This window comes from Nyctibius grandis, chromosome 3 (assembly GCF_013368605.1).
Source record: "Nyctibius grandis isolate bNycGra1 chromosome 3, bNycGra1.pri, whole genome shotgun sequence".
Taxonomy (NCBI): domain Eukaryota; kingdom Metazoa; phylum Chordata; class Aves; order Nyctibiiformes; family Nyctibiidae; genus Nyctibius; species Nyctibius grandis.
The window spans coordinates 59,894,044-59,913,189 of record NC_090660.1 but is presented as its reverse complement, the minus strand read 5'-3'; the positions used below and the strand labels follow the sequence as shown (position 1 = coordinate 59,913,189).

Sequence of the window (19,146 nt, the reverse complement as noted above, 5' to 3'; positions counted from 1 at the left end):
TCTTATAGCGGCGATACTAGGGGCAAGAAGAGGTTTGAAGATGCACTGAAAAAATGCACAGGTTTTGAACTGACAGTGGCCTCAATCTGCAACGTTCAGCCTGAGACCTTGGGGCAATCTAGCACGGAAAGAGCAGTCGCTGAGAATGTGTGCAGCATCCTACCCAGCACCCCCCTCTACAGCAAGGTACTCCAGATATGATCAGTCTTGGCACAACAGGCCAGTCCCCATCTGGGTCATTTGAGCCAGTTGTGGAGGTGGCTTCAGAGTGCACAGCTGGGTGGGTGTTCACCTACCTGATGTCTATGTGGAAAAGAAAAGTTCACTGTTGGCTTCCCAGGTTGCTCAGGGGATATTTTCTGCTCTGGAAACAGAGCAGAAGCAGTCTTCTGGTCTGCTTTGTGAAGGTACTATCTGGTATAGGGCAACACCTAAGCACATGGCTTTGGACTGAGTGTCCAGCTGACTTTTGAAAAGATGTTCAGTTCTTGTGATGCATGGAAACACATTGATGTGGCCTGTAACATACCTGCCTTTGGCCCCATTTTTTTGCCTTAGTCGCCTCACTGTTGAAATTCTCTTTCAGAAGTCGTGGTCCCTTGAACTATGTTCTCTTGCACTTTGAGGGAGAACAGACTGACAGGGGTTGAAAGTATGAGCCTGGTTAATTTGGACTTTGGTAAGAATTATGAAGTGGTGCACATAAGTAGCTAAATGCTGAAGAATTATCACAGCCGCTAAGCAGTCCGTTCTTAAAAATGCTGTCTTCCACCACAGTGCCAATGTATTCTTCCTCCAGGAAACTCAAGTCAATTTTCCTTTTCTTCATGGACCCCAACAGCCAGGAACTTTACACTCTGCCTGCTGGAACCAGCCTTTTTGTGTCCTGGATGCCAGCTGAGCCACTGCTGAGCCACTGCTGTGGGAGGTCATGGTCCACCTGTGAGGAGTTTGAAATTGCCTCCTCTCCCATCTTTAGTCAGAGGTCCTGATACTGCAAGGCAGTTATAGTAACAGTTCCTGCCTGATCTGGCTACTGGCCCAGCCACTGGCATCTAGCACTTGGGAGGAAGATAGACACAGGCAGATGCTGAGCTCGGTCCTTCCTGAGGAGCCAGCTCCTTTTGTGCCAGATATACGTAGCAAACTCTGAGTTTGCTTGTTAAATTTGCCGCTGAAGTGTGACAATGAAAAGCATGGTCATTTTATCTGGGTTATCATCCTTCTCTGTCTCTTTATGGTTATTTCATGATCTCATAAGGGTTAGATGAGGTGAAGAATAACTTGGAATGCCAAAAGCTAGCTCTTGCTGAGCTTAACATAAGATGAAGTGTATTTTATTGTGGTATTTTACAGCAGCAGAGTGTTAGAACAACTGGCTGCTCCCCAAAACTGAAAAGCCATACTTTCCAAATCTGATAGAAAAAATAATTCTTTAACACAGTCACCATACTACTGGCCAGTACAATTCAGGGCATCAAATAGAAGATAATACTGAGACAATTGACTGAGTAAAAGTAAAGAAAGGTGTGGTTTTTTTACAGGTTCAGATCTGCTCAAAAGGTTTCAGTGACTGGGTCGCTAGTAATTTCAGCAAAAACAGACATTATATGGAAATCTTTCTAGGACAGAAGTGGAAAGATTAATAAACTGCATGCCACAGGATGTAAGTTTTGTATCAGCTAAGGTCAAGATGCAAATCCTTCCTTTTCTCTGATGTGCACATCGATTGCAGACTTGCTGCATTAGGGAAGGATCATAAATTCTCCTCAATTCTCTGCCATCAACCAATACTTGATTAAACATACTCTTGGTCCACCCCAGTTGGTGTCTGTGATCCTAACAGGTAGAACACTTCACTGCTGTTGTTGTTGCTGTTGCAATGCTTACTCCATTACACAAATATTTAATCATTCATAGAACAGGAACAAGATGATGAATCACATTGCCCTGTCAACTTCTGAGCTCAGAGGTTTCAGAGGAGAGACTAAATGGCAGGAGCAGTTTAAGGCCTTTGCAGTAATGGAGCAGCACATAAGGAAAAGAGACTCCTCAACAGGCTGAAATGAAAAAGTACAGTTAAGCATTATAATGCATGAAGCATTTACAGGAAACAGGAGGCATTGGGTCTTAAGTTTGGTATAACCTGGAAATACAAATATATTTCAGCTTTTGCTCAAATATACGTGCATCAACCATCAGTCTTGTAACAGCAAGAATGGACAAAGCACTTCTTGGCAAAGTCAAAGAAAATCAGAGTAATTTGGCCTGAAGAAGCCTTCTCGTATCCCTCGTTAAATGACTTTTGTTGTCCTTGCTTGACAAAGCTTCAGCTGCGTGGATTGTGCCTCTCATTTGCAGAACTGACCTGAACAGATGCTATTAGTCTGGTGCATGTGCGCACACCTGTTTGAATCATGATTGATTGATAGTGTTCCCGTATCAGCAAAGCATGCTTCAGGGAGAACACACGTGAGTGGTTCAGGGTTTCCCTTTGTCTCCTTAATACAGAACCGGAACGCTGAGAGTAATAACAGTATCTGGATTATGTTTTCAGTGGTCACATTTAAGAGAAATATTTAAATATGAACAGAGGTACTGTTAAAATTGAGTTCTGTACTACAGCTACTCTGCACGTTATAGGCTGAAGATTGGTGGCACTTCACCAGCTATCTCATTAGTCATAGGAAGGGGAAATGTATGTTTTGGCCATTATCTGCAGTAGTGGAGGGCAAATGCTTCTTGTTTTGGCTTTCTCTTTATTATGACAGAAAGCCTGATGTTTGTGTTTGAGTGAAGGCAGGGTGGAGTGACTACTTGATGTTCAAAAAGAAACCGTGACCATAATTTTCACCCAGTCTAGTATTTCACAAGGGGCAAAGAGTTTTGGTTTTCTTTAAAAGTCTCTGGATATCTTTCACTTTTTGTAGGAAAGCAAAAAAATGAGTTATAATGTGCTTGTAATAGGTCAGTCCTGTCTCATCAGTGATACATGTTTATATATTTCTATGCTATATATGGTATGTGTTTATCTATATATGAATGCGTGTATAATATATGTTTATACATTGATAGATGTAGGGATATGATTTAGTGATGGACTTGGTAGTGTTAGGTTAACGGTTGGACTCAATGATCTTAAAGGTCCTTTCCAACCAAAACAATTCTATGATTCTATGTAGGCCTTTCTGAAAAGAAAGAGTCTTCTCTTGTCTTGTTAATGTCTGATCATTGTAAATATGACCATGATATCCTGTTTCTTGTAAGAGGAGAATTTTCTTACACAAATTCTATTAATGACACTCAGTAACCCGGAGTTACTGAGTGTCATTAACTCAGCCGGAGGCACCGCGGGCGATTTAAATGTGGTGAAACCAGAACAAACAGCTGACAGCGGCGGCAGCAGAGACAGCGGCGGCCGCGACTTGAGGTTAGTGCAGGGGCGAGGGCGACATCAGGCTTAACCGGGCGGTTTTCGTACTCTTGGCCCCCCCCGAGCCCCCCGCGAGCATCAGCCCCGAGCTGCTTCCCCCCCCACCCTGGACCCGGAGGTTCCCGGCAACGAATCAGGAGAGGAGGGGGCGTAGCCGGAGGCACCACGGGCGATTTAAGCGATTTAAACGCACCACCCCCTGTGGCCGGGTGATAAAGAGCCTCCTGAAGGGCAGGGACTAGTCCCTGGCCAGAGGGGAGAGGGAGACTCAGCTATGACTGGGTGTGTCCCAGGGCAGGAGAGGCCGCAGCCGTTTGCAGCTCGTTGGGGAGGGCGCTGACTCCCTCCCAGTGCACAAGGCGAGGAAGGTGCCAAGGAGCTGTGAACCAGGGATGTCACCAACAGGTATTTCCCAGTTCAGTGGAAGAACAATGGTATCTACCCGGTGGAAGAAGACCAAAATGGATGTGGGAACCCAGACAGAGCTCCCACGGAAGGAGGCGATGGTGCAGGTCGCAGGCTGCAGGGAATGCTACACCGTCTCTGTGGTGTCAGGGGGCTGTGTGCGCTGTGAGCAAGTAGATGATCTGCTCGGCCGAGCGGCACAGCTGCAAAGCCAGGTTGAAAGGCTTCAAGCCGAAGCAGAAAGGCTTAGGAGCATTCGGGAGGCTGAAATGGAGATAGACTGGTGGAGCCAGGCTCTGCCTTCCCTGCAACAAAAATGGGAGCACCTGCCGGATTGCTCCCAGGATCGAGGGGCCCCTGTACTCTGCCCTTCTCAGGTGGAAAACAATAACCTAGAGGAGAAGAGTGAGTGGAGGCAAGTCTATGGCCGTGGCAAAAGGCGAGTGCCCTCCTTGCCTACCTCGCCTCCACAGGTGCCTCTGAGCAATAGATATGAAGCCCTAGTGGAATACAGCCGGTCCAATGGGGATGTGGTGGAGAGGCAACCTATATCAGAGGTCCCACCACAGTCAGAAAAACCTGACAGGCGTATAGCTACCTCCTCCACAAGGAAGAAGAGAAGAGTTTTAGTGGTTGGAGACTCCTTCCTAAAGGGAACTGAGGGCCCAATAGGCAGAGCTGACCCCCATCACAGGGAGGTCTGCAGCCTGCCTGGAGCCCGAATCAGGGATATCACCAGGAAACTCCCCAACCTGGTGAAGGCCACAGACTACTACCCCCTGCTGATCTTCCAGACAGGTGGGGAAGAAGCTGCATCCCGTAGTCTGAGGGGGATGAAGAAAGACTACAAGGCCCTAGGACGGTTGGTGAAAGAGTCTGGGGCACAAGTTGTTTTCTCCTCCCTCCTTCCATTTTCAGGTGATGACGTGGGATGGAATAGTACGATTCTCTCTATTAATGCCTGGCTACGAGACTGGTGCTACAGGCAGGGCTTTGGGTTCTTTGATAATGGCTGGTTTTATAAGACACCAGGCGTGACCGTAATACATAGGAAAGGTTTATGTCGTAGGGGCAAAAGGGTTCTGGGACAGGAATTAGCAGGGCTCATTCGGAGAGCTTTAAACTAGATTCGAAGGGGGATGGGGTAGTAGCTGGGCTTGCACCACTGGGGCAATGCTCTAGTGTTGAGGTAGACCAGGAGGCCCCCCATCCCCCTGGGGTGAAATCGGTGTGCTCAGCTCGCTCCCTGAAATGCCTGTACACCAATGCACGCAGCATGGGGAATAAACAAGAGGAGTTAGAAATCTGTGTTCGGTCGGGGGGCTATGATCTAGTGGCAATCACAGAGACTTGGTGGGACGCCTCGCATGACTGGAATGTGGTCATGGATGGCTATGTCTTGTTCAGGAAAGACAGGCCGCTAAGGAGAGGTGGTGGAGTTGCTCTTTATGTGAGTGAGCAGCTAGAATGTATTGAGTTCTGTCCAGGGGCGGATCAGGAGCGAGTTGAGAGTTTGTGGGTGCGAATTAAGGGGCAGGCTGGCAGGGGTGATACTGTTGTGGGTGTCTATTACAGGCCACCGGATGAGGATGAGGAGGGTGATGAGGCCTTCTACAGGCAGCTGAGAGCAGTCTCGCAATTACAGGGCCTGGTTGTTGTGGGGGATTTCAACTACCCTGATATTTGCTGGGAGGCCTACTCAGCCAGCCATCCTCAGTCCAGGAGGTTCCTCCAGTGCATTGATGATAACTTTCTGATGCAAATGGTGGATGAGCCAACTAGGAGAGGAGCGCTGCTGGATCTTATCCTCACTAACAAGGAGGGTCTGGTTGAAGCGGTGAAGGTTGAGGGCAGCCTTGGTTGTAGTGACCATGAGATGGTAGAGTTCAGGATCTCATGTGGCAGGAACAGAATAGCTAGCAGAATTGCAACCCTGGACTTCAGGAGGGCCAACTTTGGCCTTTTCAAGCAATTGCTAGGGGAAATCCCATGGGACAGGGTACTAGAAGGTAAGGGGGCCCTAGATAGTTGGTTAGCATTCAAGGACTGCTTCTTCCGAGCTCAAGATCAGAGCATCCCAGCAGGTAGGAAGTCAAGGAAGGGTACCAGGAGACCTGCATGGTTAAACAGGGAACTGCTGGGCAAACTCAAGTGGAAGAAGAGGGTGTACAGATCATGGAAGGAGGGGCTGGCCACTTGGGAGGAATAGAAGTCTGTTGTCAGAGGATGTAGGGAGGCAACTAGGAAAGCTAAGGCCTCCTTGGAATTAAACCTTGCAAGAGAGGTCAAGGACAACAGAAAGGGCTTCTTCAAATACATTGCAGGTAAAACCAACACTAGAGGCAATGTAGGCCCACTGATGAATGAGGTGGGGGCCCTGGAGACAGAGGATAAAAAGAAGGCGGAGTTCCTGAATGCCTTCTTTGCCTCTGTCTATACTGCTGGAGGCTGTCCTGAGGAGCCCCGGACCCCTGAGGCCCCAGAAGAAGTCAGGATAGAGGAGGAATCTGTCTTGGTAGATGAGGGCTGGGTCAGGGACCAATTAAACAATCTGGACGTCCATAAATCCATGGGCCCTGATGGGATGCACCCGCGGGTGCTGAGGGAGCTGGCGGAAGTCATTGCTAGGCCACTCTCCATCATCTTTGCTAAGTCGTGGGCAACGGGAGAGGTGCCTGAGGACTGGAGGAAAGCGAATGTCACTCCAGTCTTCAAAAAGGGCAAGAAGGAGAACCCGGGTAACTATACACCGGTCAGCCTCACCTCCATCCCTGGAAAGGTGATGGAACAACTTGTTCTTGGTGCTGTCTCTAGGCACATCAAGGATAGGGGGATCATTAGGGGCAGTCAACATGGCTTCACCAAAGGGAAGTCATGCTCAACCAACTTGATAGCCTTTTATGAGGATGTAACCCGGTGGATAGATGATGGTAAAGCTGTGGATGTGGTCTATCTCAATTTCAGTAAAGCATTTGACACAGTCTCCCACAGCATCCTCGCAGCTAAACTGAGGAAGTGTGGTCTGGATGATCGGGTAGTGAGGTGTATTGTGAACTGGCTGAAGGAAAGAAGCCAGAGAGTGGTGGTCAATGGGACAGAGTCCAGTTGGAGGCCTGTGTCTAGCGGAGTCCCTCAAGGGTCGGTACTGGGACCAGTTCTATTCAATATATTCATTAATGACTTGGATGAGGGAATAGAGTGCGCTGTCAGCAAGTTCGCTGATGACACCAAACTGGGAGGAGTGGCTGATGTGCCGGAAGGCTGCGCAGCCATTCAGAGAGACCTGGACAGGCTGGAGAGTTGGGCGGGGAGAAACTTAATGAAATAGAACAAGGGCAAGTGTAGAGTCCTGCATCTGGGCAAGAATAACCCCATGTACCAGTACAAGTTGGGGACAGACCTGTTGGAGAGCAGCGTAGGGGAAAGGGACCTGGGGGTCCTAGTGGACAGCAGGATGACCGTGAGCCAGCAGTGTGCCCTTGTGGCCAAGAAGGCCAATGGCATCCTGGGGTGTATTAGAAGGGGTGTGGTCAGCAGGTCAAGAGAGGTTCTCCTCCCCCTCTACTCTGCCCTGGTGAGGCCGCATCTGGAATATTGTGTCCAGTTCTGGGCCCCTCAGTTCAAGAAGGACAGGGAACTGCTAGAGAGAGTCCAGCGCAGAGCCACAAAGATGATTAAGGGAGTGGAACATCTCCCTTATGAGGAGAGGCTGAGGGAGCTGGGTCTCTTTAGCTTGGAGAAGAGGAGACTGAGGGGTGACCTCATTAATGTTTATAAATATGTAAAGGGCAAGTGTGATGAGGATGGAGCCAGGCTCTTCTCAGTGACATCCCTTGACAGGACAAGGGGCAATGGGTGCAAGCTGGAACACAGGAGGTTCCACTTAAATATGAGGAAAAACTTCTTTACGGTGAGGGTGACCGAACACTGGAACAGGCTGCCCAGAGAGGTTGTGGAGTCTCCTTCTCTGGAGACATTCTAAACACGCCTGGACGCGTTCCTGTGTGATATGGTCTAGGCAATCCTGCTCTGGCAGGGGGATTGGACTAGAGGATCTTTCGAGGTCCCTTCCAATCCCTAACATTCTGTGATTCTGTAACCCACATATCCTTCTTTACTTTCTGTACTTAACTATTGTAAGGTGTCTCTACAACATAAAATAATTGCCTTATCTTTCTCTGCAGTGGCTCTTGTAAGGTTTAAAAAAAGAAAGAGACAGTGCGGAACCAAGGAAACTAAGGTATTGCCTAGAATCAGAAAGACTATCCATTAGCTGTACATCTTTGTATGGCTGAGAGCTGTAAGACAGGTGCCACTTACCTTAAAGAGGTGAAGGCAGAAGATTCTCTAGAACTGGTTCAGAGGCAAGAGACAGATGGGCTTTTTTGAGCCCTTTCTGCATTGTAGGATGGGGCTGGGCACACAGCTGGGTTCCAGAATGACCTAGTAACCACAGCTTCAGTATCCCCTAATGGCTCATTTTCTCCCACAGCCAAACTGCTAATGAGATCCATACAATGCAAGAACAATAGCTTGGCCACCTTTGTCTTATGAGGAAGAAAAGAATTATGAAGTTAGACAACAATTCAGCAATTCTTTTGGCATTCTCGTGATGCTCAGGGTTAAAAAATAGTTACTGTAGCATATTAATCTGAAAGGATTATACATTAATCCTTGACTATATTAATCTGATAAAACAGGATGCTGAGTGACTTTAAGGAAGCTGATACAACCACCTATTGCTTCAATATTACACTTGCAGGTTCAGCATCTTGGTTGTATTGATCATCACATTCTGGAAACAAAAAGAATGTACGAAAAAGAGCACCAAGAAAAAACTTCATAAATGCAATAGGAAGTAGAGGATGGATACCTCATTCTCTAGATACTGGAACAGCATTGCGTGTATCTAGGCATAGAAATGCAGAGGATTATCTGCCCTCTAAATGCATACTAGGGATGATTGAGAAATCTACTTTCTTACAGTGATTGAAAAGCTGATACATAAAAATACTCGTTTGTGATACGAGTATACAAAATTATTGTATACTATACGAGTATACAAAATTATATACGAGGATACAAAAATTATTGTTTTGGGTATTGGTAAGGTAAAAGAAAAAGCCACCCTAAAATATCTGATGATTTTGCTAGAGGTGAGCATTTATACTGCTTCTGTTCTGAAAACATTTTAGAGGGCAGGTTGCCAATTGTGTTTGACATTTGATCTACCCTCTCCCTCTTTTTTTAGTGTGTTTTATGTTTCAAATGCAACATGTAGATGATTTTAAGCTGGGTCAGAAGTTAATTGCTATGAAAACCAGTTAGATTCCTTTACACTAGAACTAAGTTTTATCATTATCATTAGGCATTTGACTGCTAAGGTATGTTTAAACACTGGCTGCTTTTGAGTCACAATACACTGAACTAATCGTGTTCTTAAAGAACCCTCGGAATTTTCCATTATTGTTTTAATAATGCTCAAAAAAAATAAAGAGGAATAAAATATAAGGAAAGGGCAGAAGTGAGTGACCAAAACCTCCTTTGAGAAAAATGTACTTTAGGGAAGCTGGAGATCTGTGCAGGCATTTAGGCAAATACAAAATAAAGGGTCTCAAAGAAATTTACAGCAACTTCTGTGTGGCTGGATCAAAGCTGTGTGGATCATGTAGTTGCTGACTCTGTCACCGTTGCCATGGTGCCACCGTTGCCATGGTGCCAGCATCACTTATCATTTAAGTAACAACGCTGCCCAGGCCCATGCATCTCCTGATCAAGGGTGTGTGTCAGGGAGGGTTAAAGGGTTTTCTTCCTTCAGGAGAGCTGGCAGAGTCCTCCTACGAGCAATGTGCACCTAAGTATGCTGTAATGCACAAACTCATTGCACTGTCTACTGATTTCATAGACTGACAGTCTCCAGGTAAGTCTGTCAGGGAAGGAAAACCCTTAGGGCATGTCTGCACTTTGGTCAGGCAATGAGGGTGATGCAGTAGACATACTCAAGTTAACTTTAAGCTAATGAGCAGAACTGAGAGCGAAACCTGTTTTGCTTTCCCCCTTTCTCCAATGTATTTCACTTTGGATTGTTTCTTTCCCTTGTTTGGGCTGCTCAGCTTTTCAGGCAGGATCATGGCGTTGCTGTTTCCTTTGGGAACAGCCATTATTTTGGTGGTTCAAGGCTAAAGCTTCATTACTTTCCCTTGGAAAAAGCTGTGTTTCTGCTTAAAATCCTTGCCTGTCGGTGGATTTATTAGTACAGCTCCTTCAGGGGGCTGCAATATCACCTAAAGCCATGAGGTTAAGCAGCATATTTTGTGTTTCTTCTATATGGTAACAAATTAAACCCTCAGAACAAAGTTGAAAACTCACAGATCCTTTCAATGTGTTGATTAACACAACTGGATCAATATCTAGGGGAGGGAGGCTTTATAGGAGAGTTGGTTGGAGGCATTTTGCCTCCATTTGCTGTCTCTCTTTTAACCAGAGATTGGCTTTGGCTCTTTAAAGATGGTTTAAAGGAGCGTTCAAGCTTCTAGAAATGATCCAGATTGCATGGAAAGCCTTCTCATTGCAATAGGCAATATGCTTGAAAGTTTCCAGGGAAGTTTTTGTTTCCGTGGTAGATCATCGCCAAAGCTGACCTGAAATTAAACAGTTAATGTTAGTTTGATTTTCCTCTGGTTCTGCGTGGAGGATTCATTCAGATACTGTGCAGGATGGAAGAGATCTCCTGTGCACAGTATCTGCAGCTTTAATGGTGCTTTATTTTGATTGATGACCACGGGAGAAAAATAGTATATTCTCTTTTTCCTCCACGCTTTCTTTGTGTTTTATTTTTCCCTGCCCTGTTTACAAGCAATCTGGTTGTACCTGACTTCAGTTCTAGTCCCATCCTGTCTTTCTTGTGAGGGAAGATGTGTACCATGTTTGTCATCTTTAGCAGGGATTTTTGCTGCCCACTTCTGGCAGGTTTTCAGTGCTTGTACCAGCCTCCCACAATCAGTGAGCTTACTGGTATTCACTGGTGCTTCTTGTTGTTCATTGCTGACTTTCTACAGTTTGTAAAACTTCGCCGTTAGCACCTGCTCTATGAAGATCTCTCAAGTCTGGTTTATTTCAAAAAGGCTTGTCAGTGCACACTGGACCACTTTAGTCAGGGTTTAGACAAGGGAGATCCAGGTCACTCAGTGTTCTTCCATGTATTTGGCTGTCCTGGCCAATGCCTTGTTCATCTGTTCCTGTAGCTGCTGGATCTCTCTGAATCAAAGTATTCTTGCTAACGTGCAGAGAAGTTACCCATCTGGCAATGTTTGGTTGCCTTGAATTTGGATGTAGCGAAGCAGAGGAGAGCTAGATAGAAATGGCTTGTGTTGCAGCTGCGATGAAAAATGTACATAAACAAGGACGTGTTAATAGCTTAGAAAATTCCTGTAAATTAACGAATACAGAAGATGGCATTAAAAGATTAACTGTTCCTTTTTTCCTGTTCTGAGGATTTTTGTTTTATTTTTGCTAGATTTCCATACCTGACATAGCATTTCATATTTGTGTGCACATATGCTTACTCTCTAGTAGATGTCTATGCAAACGAGATGTAACTCTGAAATTTGGGAAATTATTTCAGTGGCTCTCCCTCAAGAAACAAAAGAGTATATGTTGTTACTGATGTTGTTACTGATGTTTGCCTGCTGTAATTTTTGCCGTTTTGGTAGTGCTGGATTATCTTAATGTAGCTGTTTTCAGTGGCACTAACAGTGATCCATTTCCCTGGCGATTTTTGATGATTATCTTAGCAGCTGGTTAAAACATGCAGAAGAGGGACAAAACAAATATTATGTCTATAAAAAGCTTGACATTGCATTAATTCCACCAGTAGAATGAAAACAAAGGTTATGTACATCAGAAGCTTTTTCATGATGTTTTGAGAAGATGACCTGATGATAAATAGGATGATTTATTTTGAACAGTGAGTGAACTTGATGAGCTGTTTCAAAACAGCGTCTTTGGGAAAAAATACGTATTTTTGAAAGGACAGAGCTTTTGGCAGTTTGGGGAAGTGAGGTTACAAGGATTGGCTCTGTGTACACAAACTAAGGAAAACTTCTGTAAAGTATTCTGTGTTCACTTAACAACAAGAACTATGACATTTAACTTTCTAGCAGTTTAACAGTGAATCAGAGGAAACATACTTTTTTATATGGTATGTACAGTATAGTTGTAATATTAACAAATCATGGTCATGTCTGGACTAAATCCCCCATATCTTTCCATTCCAGATAGGAAAATTAAATCAGAATCTAAATTTTGAAAATGTCCTCATCTGTGTTCTTAGCTGTATAAACAACATGTTCCTGAACACCTCATAAACGCTAGATATTCAAAATCTACAGCCAGCTTTTGCAGCTTGAAAATCTTTCTCTAAAGTAATTGTAAAGTCAGGGATGGAAGGGGTCATCGATAGCTTGGTCAAGAATGACACTTTCATCTAGCCGGTGCTGGCTGGTTTGAACTGATCGAGAACTGACACCGCAGAGGCTATGGGATAACCACAGCCGGTTGGTGGAGAAGGCAAGGCAGCAAAGAATGCAGAGTCCCGTGTTTCTGTATGTCCCAGGATCCAAGTTTCTGCTTTGTCAAGGACCAGGAACCCTTAGGATGCCGTTGCCATCTCCTGTCTTCAAGCCACATGTCAGCCTTACCAGAATTTTCTGTTACGTGGTCAAGAAATAGATGTAATAAGGAAGCTGGCTCAGCAGTGTTCTTGCCTGTTCTTAAGGTCCTTCAGCAAAGAATTCTCCAAACAGTCTTTATTTTTTATTTTGTTACCTATAAAACTAAATTAATTTCTAATTCTAAATTAATTTCTAGTTTTTTTCTAATTTTTTTAAAAATAACTTTTATGAAAAAATTTTGCTTTCTCTTCTGAACATTTTTTCTTGTCTGACCATAATGTGACTAGGAGAAAGGAGGGGATCATTCATGTCATGAGTTGTGTAGTGGTTTGTCTATCAAAGCTCCTTTGGAACTCTTTAAAGCTAGTGGTAATAGAACACATTCTTTCCTAGGATGATTTTACATGCTGGATTTATCCCTACTGTGCAACAAGTTCCTCCACACGTTAGGGTATTTCTGCTTTATGAATCTTAGTCTGTTACCCAGCACTTCAACAATGCCATCGTTGTTCTTGTTGCTGGTAATTCAGCCTGATAAGAAGCAAACTCTGTACCTGTGGAATTGACTCCCCTCTTCTGTTTGGATCCTGAAGCTGGGCACTGTGTTGCCCTTCAGAGCAGCTTGTTAAATGTAAATGACAATGTAAGCAGTGTGCGGGAGGTTATGTGGCATCCAGGCCTGTCTTTGGTTCCCATAATGATGGGAACGCCCGAAGTTTTCACCCTTTTTTTTGTGGGGAACTGAATCTGGGAATCTCTTCTAACCAAGAAGTTGTTGGAAACCTCTGACTGTCCCACTTCTTGTGGGTTAATACTCTGGAGCCCCACATCCCTCTGCTTTGCCAGGCTGTGGTGTACCAGTACCCAAAGCTCAGCCTTTCAGATAGGTGTTTCACCACTGAGGAGACACAGACTTTTTTCCTCCTAAGTGATTCCTCATGATCTTTCCTTAAAGCTTCACCATAGTTGATGGCTTACCAACTTCTGAAGAGTTATCTTTGATGGCCATGATTTTTCTTTCTTTTTTTTTTTTTTCTTTCTCATGTCCGTGGTCATTAGGTACAATGAGCTCAGCCTTTTCTGTTTCTGTTTTGGTGTTTACAATAAGCAGATCTTTCCTATCACTGAATCTCCATGAAATATGTCTCTCCTCTTCAGAAACTGGAGCAGGGATCTCGCAAGCTTTGTTTCCCTCTTTAGGGATCAGGTTGTAAGATGACGAATGAGTCTGTACTTCTCTGCTGTCCTACCCTTTCTAGGTAGGTCCAACCCCACTTCTGGTACAAACTTGTAGAAGGGCTGCTGTTTTAAGACCCTTCTCTGTGGCACAATCCAGCTACAGGGCTGGGTTACCCTCTGTGTTCTCTCCTGATCCTTGTTCACTCCCTGTACTAGAGTAGATGTGTAAAGAAGTCTCATCTGTTCTGTTTCGTTATCTAACTGTTCAGGCCCAATCTTTGTTCCGGCAGTCCTGCAGAATTCTCCCTGTGCTTGAAGTGATCCTGCTCTAATCTTCTTTCTTCTCTTTCCTGGTGGGATCTGCAGTTCTAGCTCAAGCAGGCTATCTGCATTACTGTAGAAGCCATTTCATCTAGGGTAAGTTGGGCCAGGTTTATGCACAGACCTCATCCCAGGTAAGTATCCATGACAAGGATGCACTTATTTATTTCAATGCTGATACACATTGTAAAGAGCTAGAACTGTTCTTGGCTGAGATAACAAACACAGTCTGAAATGCCAAGATTTTTGTTTATTTATAAAATTACTTGTAAATAACTGAGTGATTGGAATTATAGAAATAGTTGCGATCAAGGCAAATAGATGTTAGTATAGTGTTCCTTTAAATAGGTCTTGTTTCCAGGGTACAATGAAGTAACACATTAAATTTAGAGTGTTCTTTTAAGAAACAATCTTTTTTTCCTTTTTTTTTTTTTTTTGGAACAAGGAAGGGTTTGAAATGATTTCTTAGGAATGATTTCAGCTCACATGGAAATGTTTTGTTAAATGATGCTACACTTGGATTTTTTTCCTAATCACTGAAAGCTGTGTCAGAATTTTGTAGAAATGTTCATGCTATGAATGTTTTTAAAGATAGCTTTTGCAATACTGCCTGCTCACGGTCCTTTAAGCAAGTAAGTCGGCAGAGTCCATAGAGCCATTCCTGTTTCTAAAATTGTTGGGGTTCAACCATCCAATCTGTATCTTTTGGTAGGATTAGTGACCATATGTCAAAATCTTGGGGACCTTTGTTCAAAATAGGCTAGTTACAGCTAATTAAAATTTTGTTTTCCACCTCCTAGTTTTACAGATTCAGCACCAAAATATATTTGGAAATCATTAACTTTAGTTTGCCTTTTTAATTGCTTTCTTTTGTCTTGCAAGCTCGTTCCTTTTCTTAAGGCGTCTGCATGCCTAGGAGGACAACTGTGACCTTTCAAGTGAAGAAAGAGAGATTATAGCACTTAGCATGTTGTGGTTTTGTTTTTTTTAAAGGACATTCAGAACACCAGTGTAGGAGGGTTTTTTTTAAAACTGAATATGCACTTAAAACACTTTGGAAAATGCTGAAATGTACTTGAAGGAAAATTACTTTCTGAACTATGTCCCTAGACTTTAGATTCTTCCCCTGGAACAAATTATATGGTTAGCTTCCCTGAAAACTTGTTTTCATTTTTGAATGTGTTCCTCTTTTAGATAAACAATCAAAGGTGGACGTTTTAGCAAAGTGTTCTCCTTTTGTTTTGGTTGTTTGGTTTTTTCCTTCCACACGCATACTTCATGTGCTCTTCCAACCTACATTTTGTTTCTTTGGCACTGAGACACTCTTACATAATTTTTCAAAAATACAACAGTGTTCTGCTGTAATAGTCCAAAAGGCTACAGCCTGCATTTTTGCAGAGGTTTGGGATGATCGCAGTAGAATGGTGTATTGTTTTTGATAAGGCCTGTTTTCAGAGGGTTCTTAAATGCCCGTTTCTCCTCTGTTGGCCTCTTCTCAATTTTCTAATAAACAGGACTCTACAAGGGAGCGGGTGACAGAACTTTAACTTGTGTCACTTCTCAAATACAGCACTTCAGTCTCTTTCAGGAGACCAGCTTAAAGAAAAGAATACTCTGTAAATACCACAGCTGCCGTCCTTCATTAGCTCCTCTTTACATGCTTGGTAATGATTATTGTATATTTTTATGTAATAGACTAGTATTAACGTAAGGTAAGCTCAGTGCAGTTAATTCTACAATCATTCACACTGTTGTAATGAGAAATAGTTCCTTGTAGGTGTGTAAGGGGAGAATCCACATTGCTAGAACAAGATGTACTGCATTTGAACTGATGGATATCCAGCCTAGGAGCTGTATTTAAGTAAAGTGTGTGAAAGATTCAGCTCCTGAATGGTTAACTTCCACTGTTTGGAGTAGGTGTCAGCTACCTCTGGCTGCAAATGTCTATGAGACAGGCCAAGGGGTGACCTGAATGTAGACAGTTGCAATATTGTCTTCTTGAGCTTTGAAGAATAACTCTCAGTTTATGACTTGTCCTTATCCTCTGTCAGTCTCTTTTGGGTGCATCTATTTAGTCATATGTTTCCTTGTATGTATGCATTCAAGGCTGTAGGGGTAGAGCTGACACATATCTTTGATTTTCCCCTGGAGTGGGAGCTCACTTTTTCTGTTAGCTTCGAGCTCTAGAGTATTGCCCATGTTGTACACTACTGTGGTAGGCAGTGTGCAAACACTTAAGTCAGATGAATGAATAGTCTGTATCAGGAGGTATGTCTGTGGTTGTATTGATACCAGCGATTTGATTGCTGTGCAGGAATGGAGTGGATCTGCAGTCTCATGGTATCCTTCCTGGATCAAGTCCATCTCCCGCCTCATTCCCTCTGCAGGGTGCCTATGCTGTAGGCAATGAAGAACAGTCAGGGTGTGATTTATGGTAATGTCTAGGAAGAAAAAAGCCATCTCCTGCATGCCTGAATCTCCCTGAAGTCGAGAACATACCCAAATAGTCCAGAGGAGGCACTCACCATATAGTCCCCATCGAGCACCACCGCTCCTGTGTGGTGCTTACTGCCTTTGCATGGTCTCACTGCCAGCTTTAGATCATTGCCCCCTCTCCAGGTACCTCTTAGAGTGGGGCTGGAGAAGTGACATACAACCATCTCTTCTTTGTCCACTGCTGCTCGTGATCCTGCAGTGATTACACACTGGGCAGGTTCAGAACCCTGCCTTTTAAAATGCAGCCGTAACAAATGTAGTGGGTATTGACTAAAAAACTGTTAGTCCAAGGTCTGGTGCACAGAGCCTGCTCTAAAATGGCATTTGCTTCGCTGCTGCACATGTAGTAGTGTTTTAACAAGTAATAGATTATGGAATGAAGTTTCTGCTGTCTCCGCTGGGGGTCAGCTAGACGAACAACGATTAGGAAATCTTAGCCGATAATTGTTTAAATGTTTTGTTTCTTAATTTCATCTTTTTCCTTGGGCAATTTTGCATTATCCTAAATAGTTCCTTTCATTCCTCAATGCTTGTGTTTCCCAAGTATTTGTAAATCACTACCAAGTCTTCCTTTCCCACAGGCATTGCTTATCGTAACTGTTGACTGAAAATCAATCCCTCCATCTAATGACTCTGTCACTGTTCTTTGAACTCTTTCCATTTTACATTATCTTATCTGGCAACAAAATGTCCAAAGCTGCGCTCAGGCTGCAGATGTGGTAGTTCCGTAGCTGTTAAGGCAGGGATTTGATACAAACCATTGTATGGCGGGATCTAGCTGTTTCTGGCATCAGTACTGTGAAAATATAAAGTCATTTGCCCCAGTCTCTGCCCAGGACACCTCAGTGTAATGAGATTTGTGATATAAACCTACTGAAGTCACGTTGTTTTTCTTTACCCCGTCCCCTGTTCCTTTTTTGGCTTTTCTATACCCACAAACACATTTCAAGTTCTCATTCTCCTCAAAAATATAAGGCTCTCCCCAGTCTGCTGTCGGCAAATAAAAGCTAGCAGCTTTCCAGGCCAGGCCAGCCGGGATGTGTGATAAGGGACCCTCTGCTCTGGTTCCCTGCCCTGCCTCTGCTGTGTCTCGGCTTCTGTAGGAGTCAAAATCGAACTGCGATGTGTGACCCTCATACTATTTTCTCTATTGGTTTCGCAGCCTAATGAGCAGCATGTTTTGCTTTCCCAGCAATACCCCACAGTCAGGTTCCTGCCCCAAGCCGGCTGCACAGCTCTTGTATCCCTGTCCGTTGGGTCTTTTTCTGCTGTTTCTGGCCTGCCTCCCACTGTCTAGAGGGGAAAGGAGGTGCCTGTATATAGTGTCTGTACTTGCATAGGGGAGGGAGGTTGGGGTGGAGTGGAAGCTCCACGTTTAGCCATGTCTTACTGTTTAGCATAGACTCTCATTTGGTTTCTCCTGTCCATTGACTATTTTAGTTACTGCATCTAATGATTAAGAAAAAAAAGAAAAGAAAAAAATGCAACTGCAGAGGCAAAAATTTAATTTCAGTAAAAGTATTTCAGTTTTCATTTGTGATATCACAAGTTCACAAAGTGTTTTTTTTCCTTTCAATTTAACAGGTTATCACTGCGAGCTTATCCCCGTTCTTCTTTGTCATGACTACCAATGTACTAACAATTTCTTGGTAAGTGCCTACGTGAGCTTTTTTCTTAACAGTACAGATGAATTCCCACACAGTGCTTCATGTGGAAATACTTTTTAAATGTCAGGTTCTATTAGTGCCAGTAATATTTTGCGTGTAAGGAGAACCAGGTGTGCAATGATGGATGCAGTACAGTAATACAAGTAGAAGAGTGTTTCTTCTGTCTCTGTGGGAGAACATGGACATTTTGGACATTAAGCTCACCACAATTCACTCAGCGTGTTTTACAGCTAGACAAATGGATGCAATAGGCAAATAAATGGCCCATTCAAAGTCATGCTATAAATTAGTGGTGGAATTGCAAATAAAACACAGGAGTTATGGTTTGGTGACAGCATCTTTTTAACCAATAGAGTGTATTCAATTTTCCCAAACATGGTGTGTACTGTGAATGCATAAAATGAAAATAGTAGAAAAATAATGATAATAAACTTTTTCCAAAGCTGAACCTGGATTTTGTAACGTGTGGCCACATGTTATGAATCACCTAACCTGAATTTTTTAGGTAGTAATATAAAGGATTGGGGTGCAAACTTCTTTGGTCAAAGACAATGTTTTTAGTCTGTGTTTGCACAGCACCCAGTGAAAGGGAATCCCAGCCCATGGCTGATGCTCCTAAATGCTTCTGCCATGCAAATAACAACTAAATACAGGGTTAGGTGTGTACCTCTGAGGACAGATTTGTTGCTGGAAATGAAAATCTGCTTGCTTTTGAAAAGCTTTAAGCTTCCTTTTTCCCCCTCACAGTTTGATTGCTATATTAAAAGGTTCAGCTCTGCACTGAATGAATTAACATATTCTTTTTTCAGGTGTGATAAAGAAGTTACAGGAAGGAGACTCTCAATTTAAACTAGCCCCATGTACATATGTGTGAATATGCATCCCCATATGTTTGTTAGGTGCATGTAATCTCAAATACTAAAATAGGTAACGTAATTTTTTTTAGCTCTTGGAATACATTTATGTGGCCTAT

The 19,146-nt window shown here is 43.6% G+C and overlaps 1 protein-coding gene across 8 annotated transcripts in view; it reads left to right on the top strand.

Annotated features, from left to right (window-relative positions):
* TMEM241 (transmembrane protein 241) overlaps nucleotides 1-19,146 on the top strand; it is a 64,724-nt gene that overhangs the window by 42,352 nt on the left and 3,226 nt on the right. For 4 of the 8 annotated variants that reach the window (XM_068396344.1, XM_068396343.1, XM_068396345.1 and 1 more), the window contains one exon: nucleotides 18,091-18,155. In XM_068396344.1, coding sequence (XP_068252445.1) covers nucleotides 18,091-18,155 — 65 coding nt within the window. Of the gene's footprint in view, nucleotides 1-18,090; nucleotides 18,156-18,982; nucleotides 19,101-19,146 lie in introns of all 8 variants that reach the window. The other 4 variants (XR_011047819.1, XR_011047818.1, XR_011047816.1 and 1 more) reach the window with 2 other exon arrangements.